General features: G+C 40.8%; 1 protein-coding gene across 2 annotated transcripts; it reads left to right on the top strand.

Annotated features, from left to right (window-relative positions):
- Positions 1–7,493: 7,493 nt before the first annotated feature.
- On the top strand, positions 7,494–15,946 carry LOC116263152 (homeobox-leucine zipper protein PROTODERMAL FACTOR 2-like). Of its 2 annotated transcripts, XR_004174579.2 has the most exons (13): positions 7,494–7,841; positions 8,831–9,036; positions 9,301–9,418; positions 9,562–9,750; positions 10,110–10,550; positions 10,823–10,924; positions 11,070–11,276; positions 12,531–12,705; positions 12,875–13,146; positions 13,397–13,492; positions 14,340–14,751; positions 14,893–15,350; positions 15,491–15,946. XR_004174579.2 is itself a non-coding variant. In XM_031642771.2 (12 exons), exons 1-11 carry the CDS (start codon positions 7,722–7,724, stop codon positions 14,724–14,726), a joined length of 2,313 nt encoding a protein of 770 aa, XP_031498631.1. In that variant the 5' UTR covers positions 7,494–7,721; the 3' UTR covers positions 14,727–14,751; positions 15,491–15,946. The 2 variants fall into 2 exon arrangements, 1 of the variants encoding a protein (XP_031498631.1); XM_031642771.2 differs by lacking the exon at positions 14,893–15,350.
- The last annotated feature ends 5,284 nt before the right edge of the window (positions 15,947–21,230 follow it).

Raw genomic sequence — 21,230 nt, forward strand, 5'->3', positions numbered from 1 at the left:
GAGCAGAATATCGATTACTTGTATTTTTCTACTTCCATCGTGTATAAATTATGACCCGTCAATAGCCGCTGGGAAATTTTTCTTCTGCACTTTCTGGTGCGACACCATGTTCACATTTGGAAATGTTACGAGCGTAAACTTTTTTCTCCTCTTTTTGTGTCTTCTTGAAAGACTTACGAGAGCACGTAATGATGTGCGCTGTACTACGGAAGAAAATTTGAAGTGGCCGCTGCTCAACTGTATTCGATCTCACCCTTGAACACCCTCTATTGCTTATCATGTTCAGGTTATTCCTTGTTTGATCTGGGACAGCGCCGCCTACCCCCAGGTTATTCTAGAGGGTGAATCTAAATGTAAGAGAGAGAGAGAGAGAGAGAGATCTTTTATTCAACATATCAAACCCAACAAGCCGTTGGGAAACAAAAGAGCATACAAAGCAAACTCAACATTCTGGTTTGAAACTTTTTCAGAATGGAAAACTCCATCCGGTGACCAACTAAAATTCCAAACTCTAATTGTCGAACATCAAGAGATGGCTGCCTCTAAATAATATCATCCACAGACATTGCTGTGAATAGTCAGTACCTCCACAGGCCATGATGTGACATACAACCACAACTCTCATCACTTGAGCTGTTTAACACAACCTCTCAGCCCAACTCTTCAATGCCATTTGAAAGGTAGTTAGTGCCTATAGGAATTGAACCCAACAAGTGTTGCTCATGCACCGTAGGCCCAACCAGCTACACTACACGCCCTTTGCCAAAAGAGGGAGAGAGAAAGAGAGCCAAAGCAAAACGTTCTGCAACTTCCTCCAATCTCGGTTCCAATGGCACCTTTTTCTGGAAGACCACCTTTTCAAGAGGGACTGAGAAGAGAGTGAAAAACGTAAAGCAGATTTAATTTATGATTCGCGGTCGTTATTTGATTTAAAAGTTAACTTTCCCCGTCCTCTGTGGTCAAAACGTGGCTTCCGTAGCGTGTAGACTGGTTAGCTTACGAAAATTGTTTTCACCCGGACATGCGTTTGCCATTGGCTTATTTGTTGGGGGTGCTAATCTTTCCCATTTTATTTGTTGTTAAACAAACCTTTTGTGTTTACTTATTGTTTTAATCAGGTCAAACACAGATGAAGCTCATTGAGCTGGCCGACGATAGAGTAGCTCCATTTGTGCCTGAAGCAGCCAAATGGTTGGGTTTGAGGGCCTAGACGCATCGCTTATTTCATGTTAGGCATGTTTCCTCCAGACTGCTTGGTAAGCTCATACCATCTAAGTTTGTCATAACAAAACTTGCCCATCTTTTCCCCATTTTCCAAAATATGTTGATGAAGTGCACCCGAACATGCTAAGGAAAAAAAGTGAATCAGGACTAATATTAGGAGAAAACTTGGAGATTAACTGATTTGAATTAACTGAATGTGGTATATATGTTTTTGTAAGGGTGGAGCCAGAAATTTTTTGTTGCAAGCTAAACTATATTTTCAAAATTTTAAGAGAGACAAAAAGAGAAAATTTTAAATTTCTATATATATTAAATTAATTTAAAATCTGATGGGGGGCCAAGTACCCTGCCAGCCTCCCCTTCCCTCCGCCCCTATGTTTCTAGATCTACCCACATTTAACTATACTTGGAAGATTTCATTTGCTTTTGCACATGTGACACCTAATTGTTAAGGCTGGGTATAGGGCTGAGTATCCAATGGGTAGTAGTTTGATTGGGCTCACTACATTTTTTAATATTATTTTTAACATATATATATATATATATTATTACAATTAATTATATATATATATATAATTTTATATTGTTTATTTTAACCGAACCGAGCTTGAGCTCAGGTTTCGAGCGAAGCTCGAGCAGCAGTAACGAACTTGGCCCGGTGCAAACGCTGACTCTGTAGAGCTGAGATGCCCAGACCTGCAAATAGTGCTGGTGGTGTCTCAATTCTTGGGAAGTGATTACACAATAGGGTAAAGTGCAGTCTGCCTTTACATTCATGTGGTTTGCATGTTGCCTTTCTGTTGTTCTTGGGCAACCCTCATCAGAATTCAAAAACTATTGGGAATTAAAACTAATTTCCGTTGTGCGACCATGAGCACCAAATGCAATCGTATAGAAAAAATTTAATCCTGCTTTTTAGCTTGGTACTGACTCCAAAATAAGGGATCGACGCCCAACCTCGTTTGGTAAATAAATTAGTCAAAGCTCTCGACAGGTTCACACCTGAAGGCCACTCGAGGCGGCTGTTCCTACCTCCCCTAACCAGAAGCGAATGATGACGAACTGAAGCGAACACATTTGGTTAGTTTCAGGAAGTGGTAATTATAAACGTTATTCTTCTTCTTCTTCATCTGGCTTTCATAGTTCATCGATCATTGTTAACCATTTCCCACAGTCTTCCTTTTCTCCGCGTCACCAATCGTAAGAGAAGAAAGGAGGAGGTGGTCGGATAAAGGCGAGGGGAATGCTCATAAATGAAGATGTTGCGGATGCCGACGACAATAAATGCCGTTCTAGCTTTTCCACTGTCTACAGAAAGCTTAAGCGGAAAAGCAGCAGTTCCACATTCCAAAAGTTGGGGTACATATATTCAATTGAGAGTTGCCTATTAATTGCTGCTTAGTTTTGTATGGAATAGCAATGGATACGGCCACAAGAAGAGGGCAAAAAGAAAAAAAGGGGAAAGGATCATGATACTCATTGACATGCAGTCTGCCTTACTCATCACCATCGATCAATACGTAGTAAATATGAACAACCGAACGGCAACGCCTGCCGGTTGTTCAGCAGATGGGCGCACCCTTCATTTCTCCTTTTCTGATCACTAATTTTTACTTGAAGAAATCCCCAACAGCTTGATCGGGCTCTCCGGCGGCCGGCCCCAGTGAATGAGCCTCGCGATGAGGTTTTGTTATTTCGATCTCCGAACCGTTTGCAGAATCCTGTTCCCTAATTTAACATGGTTGGTACCCTGCGAAGAAGAAGAAGAGATGGGAATATTTTGGAGGCTGGTGGGTAGCAGCCAATAATTAATTGAATGGAACCCGTTTTCTTTTTGTCTTTCCTGCTTCAGGTCAGCCGGCGGTTGCGGTGATAATGAACTACACCAGACTGTGGTTACTTACTTACTGCCCCATGGGCCACCAATTTTGTAGGTCTCCACACCAAGCCATTCGTTGGGACAGCAACAGCTGGCCTGGGTCCCAGCGCCATCCGGCAGGTCATTTCAGGCCCAACCACGTCCGGTCAGATCTAGTTGGGTCGCTTGACCACCGGACCCACCGTAGCGGCGATGCAAATGTACATTTAATTTGGAATTGTATATGGTACAGATGCTTATGAAGATGAAATCTACAAGAAATTTTCAAAACATGGGTTAAAGATCAAATTCAGAGGGTGTTTGGTCGACACCTTCACCTAAATCGGTCTTTTAAAACCCTGGTTTTATTATGAAAACTATTTTTTAAAAAAAAAAACTTGATTAGTTTGATTGGGCGATACGCCTAAAACATGTTTTTTCATAAATAGCTTAATAAGGTCTGTTTTTTCATTTCGTTTTATAAAACCAGATATAGTCAAAATTAGGTTTTTCCCAAACCCAACTTTGATGGCACAGTCTCCAAACTTTTTGGAGGTGTTATCTAAAAAACCCCTAGAAAGAAGTGCGGCTTGCATGCACGTATACTCCAAAGCCCCTTTAACATTCCTACACTCATATTTATTTATCGTTTCCCTTCTATTTATTTGGTGAGCCGGCCTGTACTGCTGAATTAATTGTGAATCGATAAAGATTAGTGTTATGCTCAATATTTAAAAACTGAAAACATACAAATAAGAACAAAAAACTGCAAACAGATATTTAAATAATAAGACATAAGTCAAGGGTGTTGCGCATGGCGTCCTTGTCTAGGCCAATGGATAAAATAAGTTAGTTTCAGATTTAATTAGAATCAGGCCCATTTTTATGAGACAGTAGTTCAAGATCTCTCGCGCTGACGGAGATGTCATTCAGTAGTTTATAACAAATTATGACATTACATATTATATATATATATGTATCTTCTGAGCGATGCGTCATGTTATTTATTTAGTCAACCTACGTACATTCGACTATGCTCCTGTACAATATATGCAGCTTAATTTCGAGTTCGCATACTTGAGGTCGACATCATGCCTTGAATACGATCTTTCGGAAAGAGAAAGGAAGCAAAGGAGGAGATGAGAAGAAATTAGGTAGCATGCAGTACGAAGACAGCTGCCGTTGTTTGCAGCACCCAGTGGATCTAGTCTGAAGGGCGGAGAGTTCTACTGTATATCAAACTGAACAGAGCAAGGAGTAAATGACATCACAAAAACTTCAAAAAGCATTAAAGGAAGTGAAAGCTCGATCCAAGGGAAGGATGGCAATGAACCATGCAACTTGCATTACGGTAATCAATGAGAAGTAAGTCAGCACAACTGTTGATAATCAGTAGTTCATTTCATGCACCAATTATTCCTGCAGCAACAGAACCAGTGAGTGGACTGCCGCATGTGGGGACACACCTTATCCCCCTCCGACGACCGACGATCAATCCTTCATCTCCATGATTACGACAATGCAAATTAAGCTAAGCGTAAGAACCAATTACCTTTTTTCTAGCATGATATGCACGCATCAACGTTATCCATCATGGACACTTGATCCCTAGCATGAAAACGTGCTTTTGGTGCATTAACAGTGACTTTGAAGAAGGAAGAATCAAACTCGATCCACAAAAGAAAGTTTACATTCTCTTCGTATGTAGTTCTTCAATGAATTTTGCAAAACCCTTGGAAAACATGAATGTTTGCTCTGTGTTGAAGACATCTAAATGTCAAAACATATGTTTTCTCATATCTATAAGTTGAGATTAATCAAAATATATTTATGCACTTCCTGATACTTATCAGCAGTCAAATCGTTACCACTTGAATTTCGGCAGAACCCGCGCCAACATGACATGACTGCATTGCACGCATCGGTCATCGCTCTATGCTTCCAACTTACAAATATACTTTTTGAAATGTTGTGTTCTTCGAACGAAATTCCAAAAACATTTAAATTTACAGTCCTCTGCATCACAACGAACTAATTCAAGAGCAAAATCGTATGCTTTAAACAACAAACTAAAATCACATTAATGGGAAAGGAAAAAGTGCGTAAGGAATTTATTGTGAAGGAGTTCCGCGAAATCTGTTTCCCAGGCCCATTTTTTTGGAACGGAAATTTTCTAATCTCTGTCACCACATTGTGTGTGCTTGTCGTTACTGAAACATCAAACACATGGAGATTAATCTAAAGCTGACACATGTTTTTACAGTTCTTGACGCTGACTTCAATCATGCGTGTGATTTAATTTGTCATTTAAAGTAAGCGGCAACTCACTGAAAAACGTCAAGTTAAAAAAATTAAGGTAATGTATCTTCTTGAAAAACGATCTTAGAGTTAAGTGTCTTTTTGAGAATCGTCTAATTAGGTGGATTATGAATAATTGAAACTAACGAATGGAAGGGTGTTGACATAATTTGGCAGCGGTTACATTCTCCTAGTCACAGAAAAAAAATTATGATCCCTCCACCTTTGTTTACTTAAAGGGTTATTTTGGTTATAATGATTTCCATCCCACATATTACTGATGGTCCAAGTTTTCTATTATTCTTTGTTTTGTTCTTATGTTAATTAAAGAAATGGAAACTAATGGGTTCACCCTGGATGAATGGTGTCATGATCTGAAGCTGCACTACATAATATATGGCTCCAGCGGAGAACCGGCCGCAAAAGATGGCCCAACACATTATCCACATAAGAATCACTTCTCCTTTATAACCGCCCCTTGGAAACTCCTACGATCAATCACTAAAGTAGAGACTAGAAGGTGGGAGGAAAGTCATTAATATTTGATCTTCTATTTGAAAATGATCAGTTAGCATCAGAACACGTATAGATTGAAAATGACTCTTCATTTTCATATCAGAAGGGGCCAAATGAAGCCTGAGCTCTTCGACACGTATATGAATTTAAGTAGCCGCCCCCGAATTCTTGTTAGAGTAACTGACATATATTAAAGGGCCTCTGCGTTTCACCCTAGCTCGGTGCCAAAGAAATCACCAGAACGTGAAATTCTGGTTCCCCTCCCCGTTAAACACACACACACACACACACACACTCTCTCACAGAGAGAGAGAGAGAGAGAGAGAGGGAAAGGAATACGTTCCTAGTTTTCCAAAAGTAAGAATCAACCAAGGCAGTGTGAAGGATTTACTGTTTTCCTTTGTTGCATTATGTCCAAACACCGATTGTTTATAATATTAATTCTAACAATGACAATGAACTTTTTCTCTAATCTGGAAGGTCCGGTTCGGTACCATTTGATTGTGGCTACATACATCAGCGCCAATGCATCTACCCATCGAGTCCCTCTGCATTATAATTAATGTTTTAACCACATGAAATTAAGAGTACTTACAAGACGCACAATAAATTGGATTTTGGGAGATAATTGAGCTCCCTCTGGAAGCAGATCGTCTATGGCCGTCCGATATATAATTAGGAGACAGAAGCTAGCAGAACCCGTTTCATATTTGGATTGAAAGCTGCCGGGAAAACTTTTAATTTGCATCCGCATAAGAACCTTGGAGCCGAATCTGGATTTGGTTTCGGAGTTAATCCCAAGGACCCTATAAGCGAATCTTAACTAATGCACTTATACATGGTAGATCACATTCGCCCGCTTAGCCCACCTTAATTAGTATGTAGCTGGTTGTTTGTGTTGCTTGCTTTCTTCTCCGATACTGTTTTTTTCGCACCTGCTTTCCTTTTCTTGTTCTTATGCTCAATCACATCGTAAAAACCATAAAACCATGCATGATTGCTTTACGCTTTTATGTGCTCTCTCTCTCTCTCTAATATATATATATATATATATATATATATATATTATACAGACACTCGCGCTCCGGGGGAGGCATACACATGATGTTGTAACTGCGTGCAAGCAAGGCATGAACATAATAACGAAGCCGCGTCTGGTGTGAGCCAGTAAGCATTTATTGTGAGATCGCAGAGGGAAGGTGAGGCTGAAAACTCGAAAATTTATTGCTGGAATCCCAGTCAATTGGTAAGAAAAAATAAAGTAAATAAAAAAACGCATAACAGTTTAATGCTACCGAACGTAAATGCTCCCCCCCACCCCGGGGCGCTCTCTCTCTCTCTATAAGAACTAAGAATATGCAAATCTGCTTGTTTGCACTAATTCTGAATTTTTCCATGATCAAAATAGAGTATTAGTCTTTTAAGATCTTACGCATTTTCCATCTTTCGCGTTTACAAATGCCTAGAGTATGCATGCAGATACAGTAATTTATAATGACGTTTGACAGATAATTGCAGTAAAATTTCTCTCAACAACGTTACTCCCTCTCTCTCTAAAATAAATGCATCCACTACTCTCGGTTTTTGCCCCCATCCAACCCTTTCGTTTCCTCTCCCACCTCACTGTGAAGGCTCTCCTCTTTCCCTCCTTTTGAACATTCTGAGGGGGGAGAGAGAGAAAGAGAGAGAAGTAGAAGTCCATACACGGCCAGGAACACGGCGTTGATGCTGGTGTCTACCTTCGTCTTTCCTTTATAATGACCTCCTGAAACGGTCGGGAACGGCATCAACGGTGTGTTTCTTCCTTCCTTGACAGGTTCTTGCGATGAATGATGGCCTGCTTCACAGAGAAATGGATGTCGGTATGAACGAAAACCTGGACACCAGTTGGCTCTTTGAAAATCACAAATGGATCCCTCCTATTCTGAAGAGAACTCCATCATCAGTAAGTCTGAGAGAGAGAGAGAGAGAGAGAGAGAGAGATGTTGTGTTCTTGCTTCCGTTGTCATTTTTAAATCGGCATCCGAATGCAGGAAGGACCTCCTTCCAGTTATCATGTTTGTAGATGTTAAGTAACCTACGGTGTTCTTTTCATCGAGATAAGTGTGGAGCATCTGAGAGCGCAAGGGCCTTGTTCTCAGGGATGATGGTGTCAAAAGCAAGTCCCCATTGTCAAACCTAGTTCTAGGAAAGTCATATGCAGATGATCATAAGCAGAGTTGTCATATGCAGATGATCATAAGCAGAGTTAAAATTTCGGGTTCAAAAGGGAGCCTCCTCTGACTGTTTAGTACTTGTTAATGACAGATTTTGCTGCGTAGGTTCGAGTATACTGCTATGTAAACCATCATGTAAAAAGCGATAACAATTTAAATGTATACTGGGATCGATACCCATAACGTAAGGCGAGAGAGAGTGAGTTGAGAGAGAGAGAAAGATGGCCGGAATAACGATTCCGGCAGTGCATGTGATATCTATGATGGCCACCCATGCTCAAACAGGTAACAGATTTGGCTGTACAACCATGAAAACAAAGCAGGTGAGGGCTCTCTATCTCGAAAGAACTAGGCAAGGGGAAAGAAAACATAAATTAAACACATAAGGAGAATGTCAAGCTTCTCGACTTCCTTTAGAGTGCGAACATCCATCACTCCTCGATAAAACAAAAATACACATTAAGAAAGGTTGCTACCATCCCCAATTTAGGGAATCCATTTTGGTATGCGAGAGGACGCATAAAGTTCACCCTTGTATATATCAACCCCTCTCTCGTGCAAACTTCATTTCCTGTCCGTTTTGCTCCTTTTCTTGTCCTGGGCTTGATTTCTGTGTGTTTGATAAACTTTCGTGCTTTTCTGTTCGATTCTATTTAACCTTTTATAAGAGTGAAAAGAAAAATCCGTGCGTGATAAAAGTTTGCGTTTTTTCCTTCAGCCGAACCTGCTGGACGGACAAGTTGACATCAGTCATTCAACAGAGGGTGAGATGGCCTCCGTTAAGATGAGGGAAGATGACTTCGAGAGTAAATCTGGAAGCGAAAATCTTGAGGGTGCTTCCGGCGAGGATAACGATCATGAACGGCGGCCTAAGAAGAAGAGATACCATCGACACACTCAGCACCAGATTCAAGAAATGGAAGCGTACGACACATCGCTAAGTGTTCACTAATTTAACATGCCCTCTTCATTGCAAGTCAACCCTTTACATGCTGCATCTTATTAAATTTGCTCGTCTATATTTTTTTTCTGTTAGCTAGATTAACAATAAAACCATTGTTTTCCTTTTTATTGTTTTTCCTTTCATGGAGGAGTTAGCCTTTCTGAAATGTAGACTTCAAAATTACGTAGACAATGGAGGCAAAAAAATCACTGTACCGTTTGATGCAAAATTTTCGGTATCTGCAGGTTTTTCAAAGAGTGCCCACATCCAGATGATAAACAAAGGAAGGAGTTAAGCCGGGAGTTGGGGCTGGAGCCCCTTCAAGTAAAATTTTGGTTCCAAAACAAGCGCACTCAAATGAAGGTAAAATATGCAAAAAATTGGAAAGTATTCAAAATTCTTGTGGACGATAGAGACATAGAAGGCCATTAGTATCCTGTGAAAGCAGCAAGCTATTTGTTAATCTTTTCCCTTTCCGATCGGATCGTTTTCCCTTTTCTCTCCAGACACAACATGAGCGCCATGAGAATGCACAACTCAGAGCGGAAAATGAGAAGCTTCAAGCTGAGAACATGAGGTATAAGGAGGCCCTGGGAAATGCTTCCTGCCCGAGCTGTGGTGGTGCTACTGCTTTGGGTGAAATGTCATTTGACGAACAGCACTTAAGGATAGAAAACACTCGTCTCAGAGAGGAGGTACTGCCATACGACAACTTATTGACAGTGATCACAATTCACAACTTAGCATACTACTTATCTTCTTTGTAATGCCCGAAGCATGACATATTATATATTCCAACTCAATGAGCAAAATTGGTGTCTTGAATATTATAAATTTAGTAATTGTCGGAGTGAAAAAAGTCTTTCCATTACTATCACTTGATTCTTAGAATGCAAAACCATGCATTTGAGAGAGGATTTCTTCGTCCTCTTTGTTTTGTTTTGTTTTGTTTTTTTTTCCTTTCTGTTTTCACGAGAAAAGAAGACTGTAGATAAGATATTATGTCAAAATTATGATTTTAAGCACCAAACCAAGATGGCACGGTTACTTGCAGATCGACAGGATCTCTGGCATTGCTGCCAAGTATGTTGGGAAGCCAATGGTTTCGTACTCACCATTGTTGCCGCCTATCTCACGCTCTTCTATAGACCTTGGGGTCGGGAACTTTGGGCCAAGCATGGGAGGGGAGATGTTTGGAGGTGGGGAGCTGTTGAACAAGCCAGTGGCAGCGCAGTTGGAGATAGAGAAGCCTATGGTCATAGAACTTGCCGTTGCTGCAATGGAGGAACTCATCAGAATGGCACAATTAGGCCAACCCCTGTGGACTCCAGGCGGCGTCGATGATTCTGCTGAAGTACTATGCGAGGAGGAATACCTTCGGACGTTTCCACGAGGGATTGGGCCTAAGCCCTTGGGCATGAAATCTGAGGCATCTCGAGAGACGGCGGTTGTGATAATGAATCCAAGCAACTTGGTGGAGATCCTTATGGATGTGGTGAGAACATTAGCCTCAATCTGTTAGGCCGTCGCATGAACTGCACGGCATATTTTTCTAATGCATGGTTTGTTCAGTACTTAGTCTTGCAGACGAAAGAAGCGGACGGTGAGATGCATATAGCATGTGTTTGGATACTTACAGGACATGTTAATACTGGTTTACGATTTTAAGCTGATATGCATGGGCTTGGACAGCAACTCTATATAGCTCCGTCTTAGTTTCCAACTACAGAAAATGGCAATTAATCACACGCCCTTTCTTATTCTCAGAATCAATGGTCAAGTATGTTTTTCCACATCATTTCAAAGGCATTAACCTTGGAGATTCTATCAACTGGAGTAGCAGGAAACTGGAATGGCGCATTACAAGTGGTCTCTCTCTTTCTCTCTATATATATATATATGTGTGTGTGTGTGTGTGTGTGTTTTCAAGCGCTTGACTGCTGAACGTTTAGAAGAAAATGTATGTAGCTTTTACTTGGACTTCACAGTGCGAGTTATAATTTTCCTCTTGCAGATGTCGGCGGAGTTTCAAATGCCCTCTCCACTAGTACCTACGAGGGAAAGCTACTTTGTTAGATACTGCAAGCACCATCCGGATGGAAGCTGGGCGGTTGTTGACGTCTCCCTTGACAGTATACGACCAAATGCACAGCCAGTATTAAGGTGCAGAAGAAGACCATCAGGATGCCTGATCCAACAAATGCCTAATGGTTACTCAAAGGTTAGAATGATGATTTTTTTTTCTTTTCTGCAAATTGATTTCGGTAACAAGATAACAGCCTGCTGTTGGCATGGGACTTGCCTTTGTTGCGTGAAAATGAAGTGATTCATCGTCTTTCCTCTTTGATCCTAAGCAGTCATGGTGCGGATTTGTTGACATTAACTTGCATGCGCTTGATCATGATGAACATGCGCTCCGTGATTCATAAACGAACATGCTCCCATGGGAATAAAGACACCATGCATGCATTTATGTACGTGCAACATCATGCCAAAATACGCCTGTTCAAATCTCATAATTGACATGCATCTGTGTTGCAGGATATGTGCGTTACGTCCATTAATACGGGCACTTGCATTTTTATCCACGTCTGTAGATTGGATGTCGGTACAAGCTTGTTTTTATCCACGTTGAGCTATGGACGTCGTTAATGTTTAGGGGAAAAAATTTCATTGACGTGAGAATGGACACGCGTCGATAAATCTTGTTTTTTTGTCGACGTCTTATGAACGTCCAGTACAAGTTCTTTTGTCTATGTTTAGAATATAGACGTCCGTAAAAGTCAAACGTCAAGAACATCCTAACGCCAATCACCAGTCAATACTCTTTTGGCCTAGAAGAACGTTGGTAAAAATTGCCTTTCACCGACGTATCTTTTCCCCTATTTTTTTCTTTTTCTTTTTTTGTAGTGTCCCATCTTTGTTGTTTATTCTGGCCCATAGATATCACCTCCTACTGCCCTTAATTACACTCTTCTCCGAGGGATCATCGGTGATGCCAACTCCATTATGCACAAGTCGAAGTGGAGCCTGTGCGGAGTTGAAATACAAGCTTCAGGGAAATCAAATTCTCGTGGAAAACGAAAGAATGGAAATGGCGACCATATCAGCCGTTTCATTGCTTATCCGCCTTTGTATTATTCCTTTGGTCTGAGGAGATGGTCGTGCAATGCTCCTCCAGGGAGCTGCTGCTACCTTCTGAGTCTTCTTGTCAAGATAACTCCTCTCACTTCCCCCTGCATTAAATTAACTTCACTATGCAGAAGAACCATAGCAAAATGGCTGATTATGCAGAACTATGCGAGGGGTGGAGCCGGCCCCTCACAACGCAAATTAAAGTTGTGTTCAGAATCCATAGAATCCAGCATTGCACCCATGTGCACGTAGACACATACTGAGGATTATGCAATATAAGTCCAAATTGATTTGAAATCATTTTTACCTTGGAGAATGGACTCATCAAATTGCAGTGCAGGTTATGTGGGTGGAGCACGTTGAGGTAGACGACCGAGCAGTTCATAGCATATATAAGTCGCTTGTCAATTCTGGAATGGCCTTTGGTGCAAAGCGATGGGTATCCACTCTTGATAGGCAATGTGAACGGCTAGCGAGCGCCATGGCTAGTAACATCCCTCCAAGAGATGTTGGTGGTACGCAACGAAACAGAAAGCTGTTAAGTTACTAAGATTCAAACTTCTGGTTCCATGTAATCTTTCAAAAGCGTGGATACCCTCCAGAAAATCATCAACAAGTAGACGCCCTTCTGCAATTTCTGATATATTGGGCTTTTATGGTTTTTCTTCTTTCTTTTTTTGCCAGTTATAACGAGTCCAGAGGGGAGGAGAAGCATGCTGAAGTTGGCAGAGAGAATGGTTATAAGTTTTTGCGCTGGTGTGGGTGCAACTACAACGCATACATGGACTACTCTGTCTGGAAACGAAGCAGAGGATGTGAGGGTGATGACAAGAAAGAGCATAGGTGATCCAGGAAGGCCGCCAGGCATTGTTCTAAGTGCAGCTACTTCCTTCTGGCTGCCTGTCCCTCCAAAGAGGGTCTTTGATTTCCTTCGGGATGAGAATTCAAGAAAGGAGGTAACATTAATCCCTGTCTATTAATCAGATCCAGAATTAGGTTGTTCTAGAGTTTCTTCAGATCAGGCTTGGTTGTCATGCCTCTACAGATTTTATCGTCTTACCGTGTCTTCAAATGAACCAAGTCCCTCCAATTTAGGGATAGTTTTTTTCAAAAATAAAGAGGCATTGTCGGAAGTTCTATGCATATTTTAGAAAGAATGGCCGGTTACTTGTTGAAGCTAATGTTTTATTCTCGTGCTGATGACAGTGGGACATTCTCTCCAACGGAGGAGTAGTACAAGAAATGGCCCATATTGCCAACGGCCATGACCCTGGAAACTGCGTCTCGCTTCTACGAGTAAATGTAAGATATACACATTTGCAGCTCATTTCATATGTACAGTACAGAATTTGTTACACTTTTACTTTACCATTACATGCTTTTTCTTTTTTGGCTTTTTACGCATAATCTGCACTTAGGCAGTCATTCTGAGCCGCAGTCTCATATGCTGCTTAAAAGATTCTAGTTAGTACCTTACCATCAGGGCCCATATATGCATCCTTTCTCTTCTGTAGGCAGTCACCCTTGTGGGCTTTGAACTAATAGATCTGACTCCTTAATGAGAAGGTCTCCCACAGATGACAACAAATTCTTCATCTATCGTGTTTGAGGTCATATGGGATCGTCGGATGAGTATAGTCTTTTATGTCGTTGACAGCAATGAATGTGAAGTGCGTTACGTCTTTCTTTTTCAATTAACTTGAAGGGAAGTTTTCTCTTCGCTTCAAACACTAGCAGCTGTTTAGTTTAATCTCTCCATCAGTCCTCTTACGTGTCTCTGTATAAGCAGTCCGTCTACCTGCCATGGACATGTTCCGGCCCATTCATATTACTAAAGTCTGCTTATTGGCATGACGCTGCTAATTTAGCAATACCTCCATTCAACACAAGGGATGATTTCAAAATTTTCAGTTTTGGCATTTGAGATATTAATTAATGGACTACGATTCACCGTGTATCTCTACAAGGTTCTGTGCTTTCGATGTTGACTACAGTATGCCAAATGCTTGTCTTCGTGCGTGACTGGACGTTGTGTGGGTTTGTGCATATGTCGTGTTAAAAGGAATAAGTCATTACTGAAATCTCTGCAACCATCTAATCCAAATGCATGTAATTATTTTCTTTAAATTCAACGTCTGTGGCTTTTCAGAGCACAAATTCAAATCAAAGCAATATGTTAATACTGCAAGAGAGCTGCACGGATGCATCAGGGTCGTATGTGGTGTATGCACCGGTGGACATTGTAGCCATGAATGCCGTGCTAACAGGTGGGGACCCAGAATGCGTGGCTCTTCTTCCCTCAGGGTTCGCCATATTGCCAGACGGGCCGACCGCCACCACCACCCAGAGCGGAACGGCAGAGGTAGGAGCTACTGGAGGAGGAGGGGGAGGGTCACTTTTAACGGTGGCGTTCCAGATCTTGGTCGACTCCGCCCCCAACGCCAAGCTCTCACTGGGATCAGTGGCAACAGTTAACAGCCTCATCGCTTGCACCGTCGATAGGATCAAAGCTGCGGTTACGTGCGACACTGCATGATGCCTCGTCCTGCTCTCCCATTTACGTATGCTTCAATCTTCCTTCCTGATTTATTATGATCATTTCTGATATATATATATATATATATATATATGTCCTCTTTAATTAAGGTAGATTAAGAATCGCATTGAGTGACTTTTTTTTTTTTTTTGTTGAGGGGGAGTAGTAATCGCAGCTACCGGCTTTATCTATCGGGCCCATGGAAAAAAGCGGGGAGCGAAGGGTTTCTTATCCGTTCTATCCACGGTTCTCTTGTTGAATGTGTTTCGGAGACCATACTTTTTATCGTTTCTGTAACTTTTCGAAGACTGTGCGTATTAGTGCTTGGGGAAAGGGCTGATGTACAGGAGTTTCTTCGGGAGGCGATAGATGTTTAAGTTGACTAGTGAGGAACGTCATATCATACATAGCAGCGGCAGCGGCGGAGTAATTATTTGTTTACAGGAAGAAATGAAATATTTATATGGCTCTGCTGAGTGCCGACTGTGGGGGGGGTGAGGGGCCTCTAGCTGAGCAAGTGTTGAGCTTGCGTTCTCAACTACGCATGTTCCTGCGCATGGGGACAAAACCTCTGATGATGCAAGCAAGCAAACAGAACGACGATTTGGGTTGGCGTTGTCCTCAGTTAAAAATTCACCATCATTTTGAAAATTGTGCAATTTGCAATTCTTTTTCTTTCCCCGCAGGATCTTTTTTTTATGTTTGGTGCTTCTCTCTCTCACCTTTTCCATTCATCACCTTTATGTGCATGTGCATTTGTGCAGTCAGTAACAAAGGAGGGGTGAAGGGAAAGGCCAGCCTTTTTGGAAGTCAAGAACGCACCTCTGATGCACCTTGCCACGTGGTGTTGGGGCTTCAGAAGCAACGCACATGCAAGAGTATTGGTTCGGGTATTGACTTCACCACTTATTAATTAAACAAAATATATATAAATATAATACTTAGTCCGTCTTCTTGCCTTTGACCTTGTGAGCCCAATGGAGAGGTCCTTTCGTTTCCTCTTTTGAAGAATTAGGGTTTAGGGACAATGTGTGTCATTTTGTAACTTACTTCTCTCTTGTTTTGTTTTGTTTTATTTATCTATAGTCGATCGTCATGATATTTGTTTGATGTTTGGCACAAGTTGGTGGGACGGAAATTAACAGCAGATCGCGTGTTTCATTGGAAGGAAATTAAGGGTGGAGTTTGATTTTCTACTACCATTTTAAACAATTTGTTTAGTTTTTTCTTCTTTCCTCGAAATTTCTCCATTCCTTTTCTACGAAAACGAGAAAGAATTTAATAATTTCATGAGCAACTGAGACCAGCGTGCCTTTATTCATGAACTTGTATTTATTATCGAAGATTGAGGGGCCGGCCCCGTAGCTTGACGGAATGCAATTAAGTTGATGCATGCTGGGTGCCCGTAGAAAGGGGGAAACTCCCGCTTCCAAGCATATGCACAATATATATGCATGGCACTCCAGTTTCGGTGCGACGTTGTTGATTGATTTATGCTCTTGACCTAAAGATAGGGCGCGTTGACACTCGGCAAGATGTTGGTGTCGTGATCATCCATATCTAATTCCAAGGAGGTGACGGATGTCTCTTAGAATGTAGTCTGCCCAAGACAATTAATTTGTTAACATTTAATTATCTTCATTATGATATTAAAGTGCTGGCTCCCAGGAGTCATACATTGCCAAATATTAATGCATCCTTTCCGGTCCTTTAAATTGGCTGATCGATCGGTAGGTGCTTGTATTCGTACGTTTTCATTCCGCAACATTCTCTTCACTATGATTCCTTCCTTTCGGAAAATCGATGAGCAGTTTACGAATCAACAAAAACAAAAACAGATGGTAAAAAAAGAAATTGATTTTTGCACCTGTGACGAGTAGGCTGCACTGCGATGGCCAGGAGAAGGCAGGGTGATCTCTAACTCAATATTATCGCTCATTCGTCTGCCCATAAGCTGGCGATCTAGACAGTTTGTGTAGATGTGTGAAGATGAAGATGGCGTCGCTGCCTCCAAGTTGGCGGCATATTTGATGGACATCTCGATGAACTTGCTCGCATATTGATCCAATGTCTTTCCTTAGTCAATCTTTAACGTCTGCACAAACAGCCACACCAACTGCCAGCTCGATTGCCTCTCAGACGCATTGATCCTCCATCACACCCAGCTGATGTAGTGTCCACTGCCGTAGCTCTTATACCAAATGTTGGCGTGGTCCCTTATTTACACTCAATCTCACAAAATGGGAAGGAGAGGCTGCAACGTACAAGAGAGAATGGAGAGGTGCCGAGAGAGGGAGCAGAGTACGACAAGAGTAGAGAGAGGGAGAGAGCGAGAGCGTACAAGGATGGCAGGAGAGAGAGCTACAAGGATGGCAGGACGGAGAGAGAAAAGGGGACTTGACGCCACGGGTAGAGGGCAAAAAAAAACTTTTCTTGTTTTTCTTTCTCCTTTTGACCGCTCACTTCTCAACTACACGATAAGGTTAAATAAAGAAAATAAAAAAACTTCTCAACTAAACGATAAGGCTAAATAAAGAAAATAAAAAAACTAAATCTTGATGGTTGAGTTTAGTAACCACTGGTGATGCTTTTCCACGATCCTCTCCTCTTCAACTTTTCATTCCCATCAATTTCTTCATTCCTCTTTTTTAACTCCGCACTCGCACTTTCCCACGAGCTCCTCTCAATGGAGGTGGTGTTTGAGGTGTGCAACAACAACAAGTACAAGATCGAGATCGGCTTCTTTCATGTCGTGTATTAAAATTTTAATCCAATGATGTGCTCTTTATGCATTTACTTATCATGTGTTAATGAGATGTGTCTCGATTTAGATGCAGCAAACCCGAATCTCGTCTTCAAACTGACAGCATGTGCAAGTTCTTTGAATCCATGAAAACCTGCAATAATGACTAATTTGTTCTCAAGAAGCATCTGATTACCTTCAAGTTTCTTGATTGTTGGGTGCTACCATCCGTCCTTAGAGTGTTTATAATGTGTAAATTCTGCTTGTTTGGTGAATCAAAGCTGGAAATGTACATCAATCATTTGTTTGGTGGTTGAGATGTTTAGAGTGGAAATAGTCTTTGCTGCAGAAAGTATTATTGCAGGATCATATGGCCCATATTTTGCAGTGTTTTGCATTATGTTCTTGGTTGAATATGTTCAATTATCGTTTGCTTTTGCATTACTTAAATTGTGTTAATTTTTTTTTTTTTTTGGTGATGACAGTGAATGTCCTTGATCATCTACAATATTTGGGATGGCAATAGACTAATATGGACAATACTTTTTGATAACATTCATGGTTTCTTCAGTTGATTGGGCACTGAACGGCCAGGAAGTGCCTGTTCCTTCAACGCCTTTAAAGCTGAGCTTGATGGTGGATTAGCCCCGCAAGCTTAGGCCTGGTTCAATAATTGAGTCAAAGAGCCATGGCATAAATCTCAGGCGCTGTTAAATTTAGAGCCAGTGGATGAGTGGAGACTTTATGGGCGAGCAGAAATGTGCAGGATAGACTTGAATGCAAAGAGATTAACCTGAGTATAGAAAGAAAATATTTTGGTTTTAATTTGTGGTTTAGTATTAAAATTTCAAACCAATAAACAAATGCTCTTTTTGCATTTGCTCATCATGATTTAATGGGATTGAATCTCTCAACTTAGACACACAGGACCTGAAGCTGGCCTACAAACTGGCAGCATGTACATGTTCTGAAACATGCAAATCTGCAATACGTTCTCAAAACGCATCTGTTTACCTTCAGGTTTTTTGACTGCTGCAGGTGCTACGTGTGTCTTTGAGGGTTTATCATGTGTAAACTCTTCTTGTTTCAGGCAAAAGTGTTAGTGATCAAAGCTGGAAATGTACATCAATCACTTGTTTGGTGTTTAGATTTTTAGAGTGAAAAAAGGTTTCTCTGCTGCAAAAAGCATTACTGGAGTTTCATATGGTCCATATTTTGCACCATTTTCTTGGTTTAAATTTGTTGAATTATGGATTGCTGTCGCATTAGTTAAATTATGTTATTTTTGGTTGATAACCATGGTTTCTTTGATAGTCTACAATATTCAGGACGGCAATAGATTTTTTTTTATAGCATTCATGGCTTCTTTTGTTAATTGGTGAGAAAAATTCAACTTTGATTCTTGAAACATAGCTAACTCAAGCTGAGATTACATATTTATAGTGGGAGACCTATTACAAAATGTAACAATCTAAAAAAGTGAAACCTCCGGCATCCGAGACTCACCTATTACAAAATGTAACAACCTAAAAAGAGACCGCCAGCATTCAAGACCCCATTACTGTTCTTTATTATTAAGTACAAATGGCCTTGTTGCCTATGTCACACGGTGCGGGTATGAGTTTGAGTACGGTGGTACGGGTTTATACATGAAAAAATGTGGGTATGAAAGAATGCGGGTACGTGAATATTGTAAATTTTATATTCTTAAAAATGATAAAATGAGAAAAAAAAACATTCAGTCTTATAATCCACAAAAATTCTCAAAATTAAAGAAAAACGAGAAGAAAGTGAAAAAGGAAAATATAAAAGAAAAGAAAAATCAAGATTAAAGAAGAAATAAGTTCGAAAATATAATTTTAAATGTTTTAAAATACAACGGTAGCCACTTACTCGTGTCGCCGTAACCTGTATCTCTCTCATAGGTTGCCCGATTGATACAACTGATAACCTACAAAACATCAACCCACAGAAGAGAAGAAATTTCACAGGGTGCTGTTGCTATCTATTCTCCCTTTTCGCGCAGGGTAAGCTGTTGCTATCCTCTCTCTTCCTGTTTCAGCGTACATGTAAGCATCAATGTTTCAGCGTACATGTAAGCATCAAGCCAAACCACCGAGCCTGGCCAGAGTTTCTGCTGACAGTTTCTTCTCGCCGCAGCCACCATCTTCTTCTGCTGGAAGGATTTAGTTGTTTGTTGATGTTTAATTTTTTGGGCCAACACATGAAAGAGCAAATTGGAGTACTATTTCTTACACACACACACACACAGAGAGAGAGAGAGAGAGAGAGATTTCAGGTGGCACAGAGGAAGAAGAGCAGGGGCGCATGCGCCCTTTGTCTACCACCTTGAATTCAGCGAAGCGTGGTGGTTTTTAAACGCTCCCTAACTTTTGGGCTGACAAGGAACAGGTAGTTTGGGCTGCACAACCATGCCAGCTAGAACTCAATACTCTTTTGTCAAACTTGGACTCAAGTTTATTCGTAAATGAGCTCAAATGTAAGGTTGAGATGTTAAGGAGTAAAGTTTGAACTATAAGAACTCGAGTCAAGTTTGATTTGATTTATAAGAACTCAACTCAACATAATAATGTTGAAGTATAATGAGAGAATAGTTAAAAACGAATTAAAAGAAGATGGACTTAACAAAAACAAGTTATGCGAGTCAAATTTGAGCTCGAGCCTGTCCTAGACTCGAGTTCCAGATGAGTTGGGCCGTGTACAACCTCAACGTTTTTATTCAATTCTTAAAAAATTAAAGTATACAATGAAATTACAAAATTGCTGCTAAAGAAAAGAAGAGAGAAAATCACCCCATCCCGCGACAGCGAGGGATGACGTTCGCCATCGTGATCGGGCAAGGTCGCCCAAACGCAGTACGACGCCGTTTATCATTGCTTCCTAAGCCAGTGGCCTGGCGGTGTGACAACTTAAAAAGCTACAAAGAGAAAAGCAAAATCTACTCTCAAATCTAAATAGCAGCAAAGTATGTGATTAAAATCACAGAAAGAAAACGCTGTAGAAGCCATAGACCATATAATACATTTTGTTTTTAAGAAAAACTAGTGAAAAATATATCTTCTTCATCTACCATGTGTCCATGCATGGCAAACCTTGAAATCACCCTTAGCAATCTTAATAGGATTGTTTTTCAATGATCGAATTAAAAGAAAAATGTGAGCAAGAACATCAACCGGGAAAATAACATTTTAGATGCACTCCATTTTTCTTGATTAATTCGATGATGGGAAAAGCATGCATATGTTACACTTGGAGCTGTAGTCTGACTCCTCTCAGTGGGTGGCAGACGGACCCCATGGAGCACGTGATCTGCTTTTGATTCATTATTCATGTGAAGAATAGCTCGGACCCACATCTTGGCTGCATGCTTCACCATCTTCCCTTTCAACTTGTTTCTTAAGAAATCGATTGTTAAAAAATAATCTGATAAGTGTACAAGTTGATGAACATAGGACTTAACTGGTGGTACCTTTTCATACGAATAACAGTTTCTAGGATTACGAAGCTCATAGAACGCAAGTTGTGAAAAAATAGCAGCACCGTTCAAATGAAGAGAAAGACCAACGTATTTGCTTAGTTTTCGGAAGATGTAAGTCTTGGAGAAGGTAAATTCCCTGGCGATCCTTCAAAATTGTTTGGGCCCAACTGAAATTAGACGGAAACGATTCCCACAAGCGTTTTAAAACAAAATGCTCATGCTTATCTATTGGTTGCTCCCCCAATTCCGGGGAATGAAAGTT

This window comes from Nymphaea colorata, chromosome 1 (assembly GCF_008831285.2).
Source record: "Nymphaea colorata isolate Beijing-Zhang1983 chromosome 1, ASM883128v2, whole genome shotgun sequence".
NCBI classification, from domain to species: domain Eukaryota; kingdom Viridiplantae; phylum Streptophyta; class Magnoliopsida; order Nymphaeales; family Nymphaeaceae; genus Nymphaea; species Nymphaea colorata.

Excerpts from the sequence above, each read along its gene's own strand:
- LOC116263152 (XM_031642771.2), top strand. The coding sequence starts at position 7,722 with ATGAATGATGGCCTGCTTCACAGAGAAATGGATGTCGGTATGAACGAA. Across the intron at positions 11,277-12,530 it reads TGCCTAATGGTTACTCAAAG|GTTATGTGGGTGGAGCACGT; the intron begins GTTAGAATGATG and ends ATTGCAGTGCAG. Across the intron at positions 12,706-12,874 it reads CCCTCCAAGAGATGTTGGTG|TTATAACGAGTCCAGAGGGG; the intron begins GTACGCAACGAA and ends TTTTTTTGCCAG.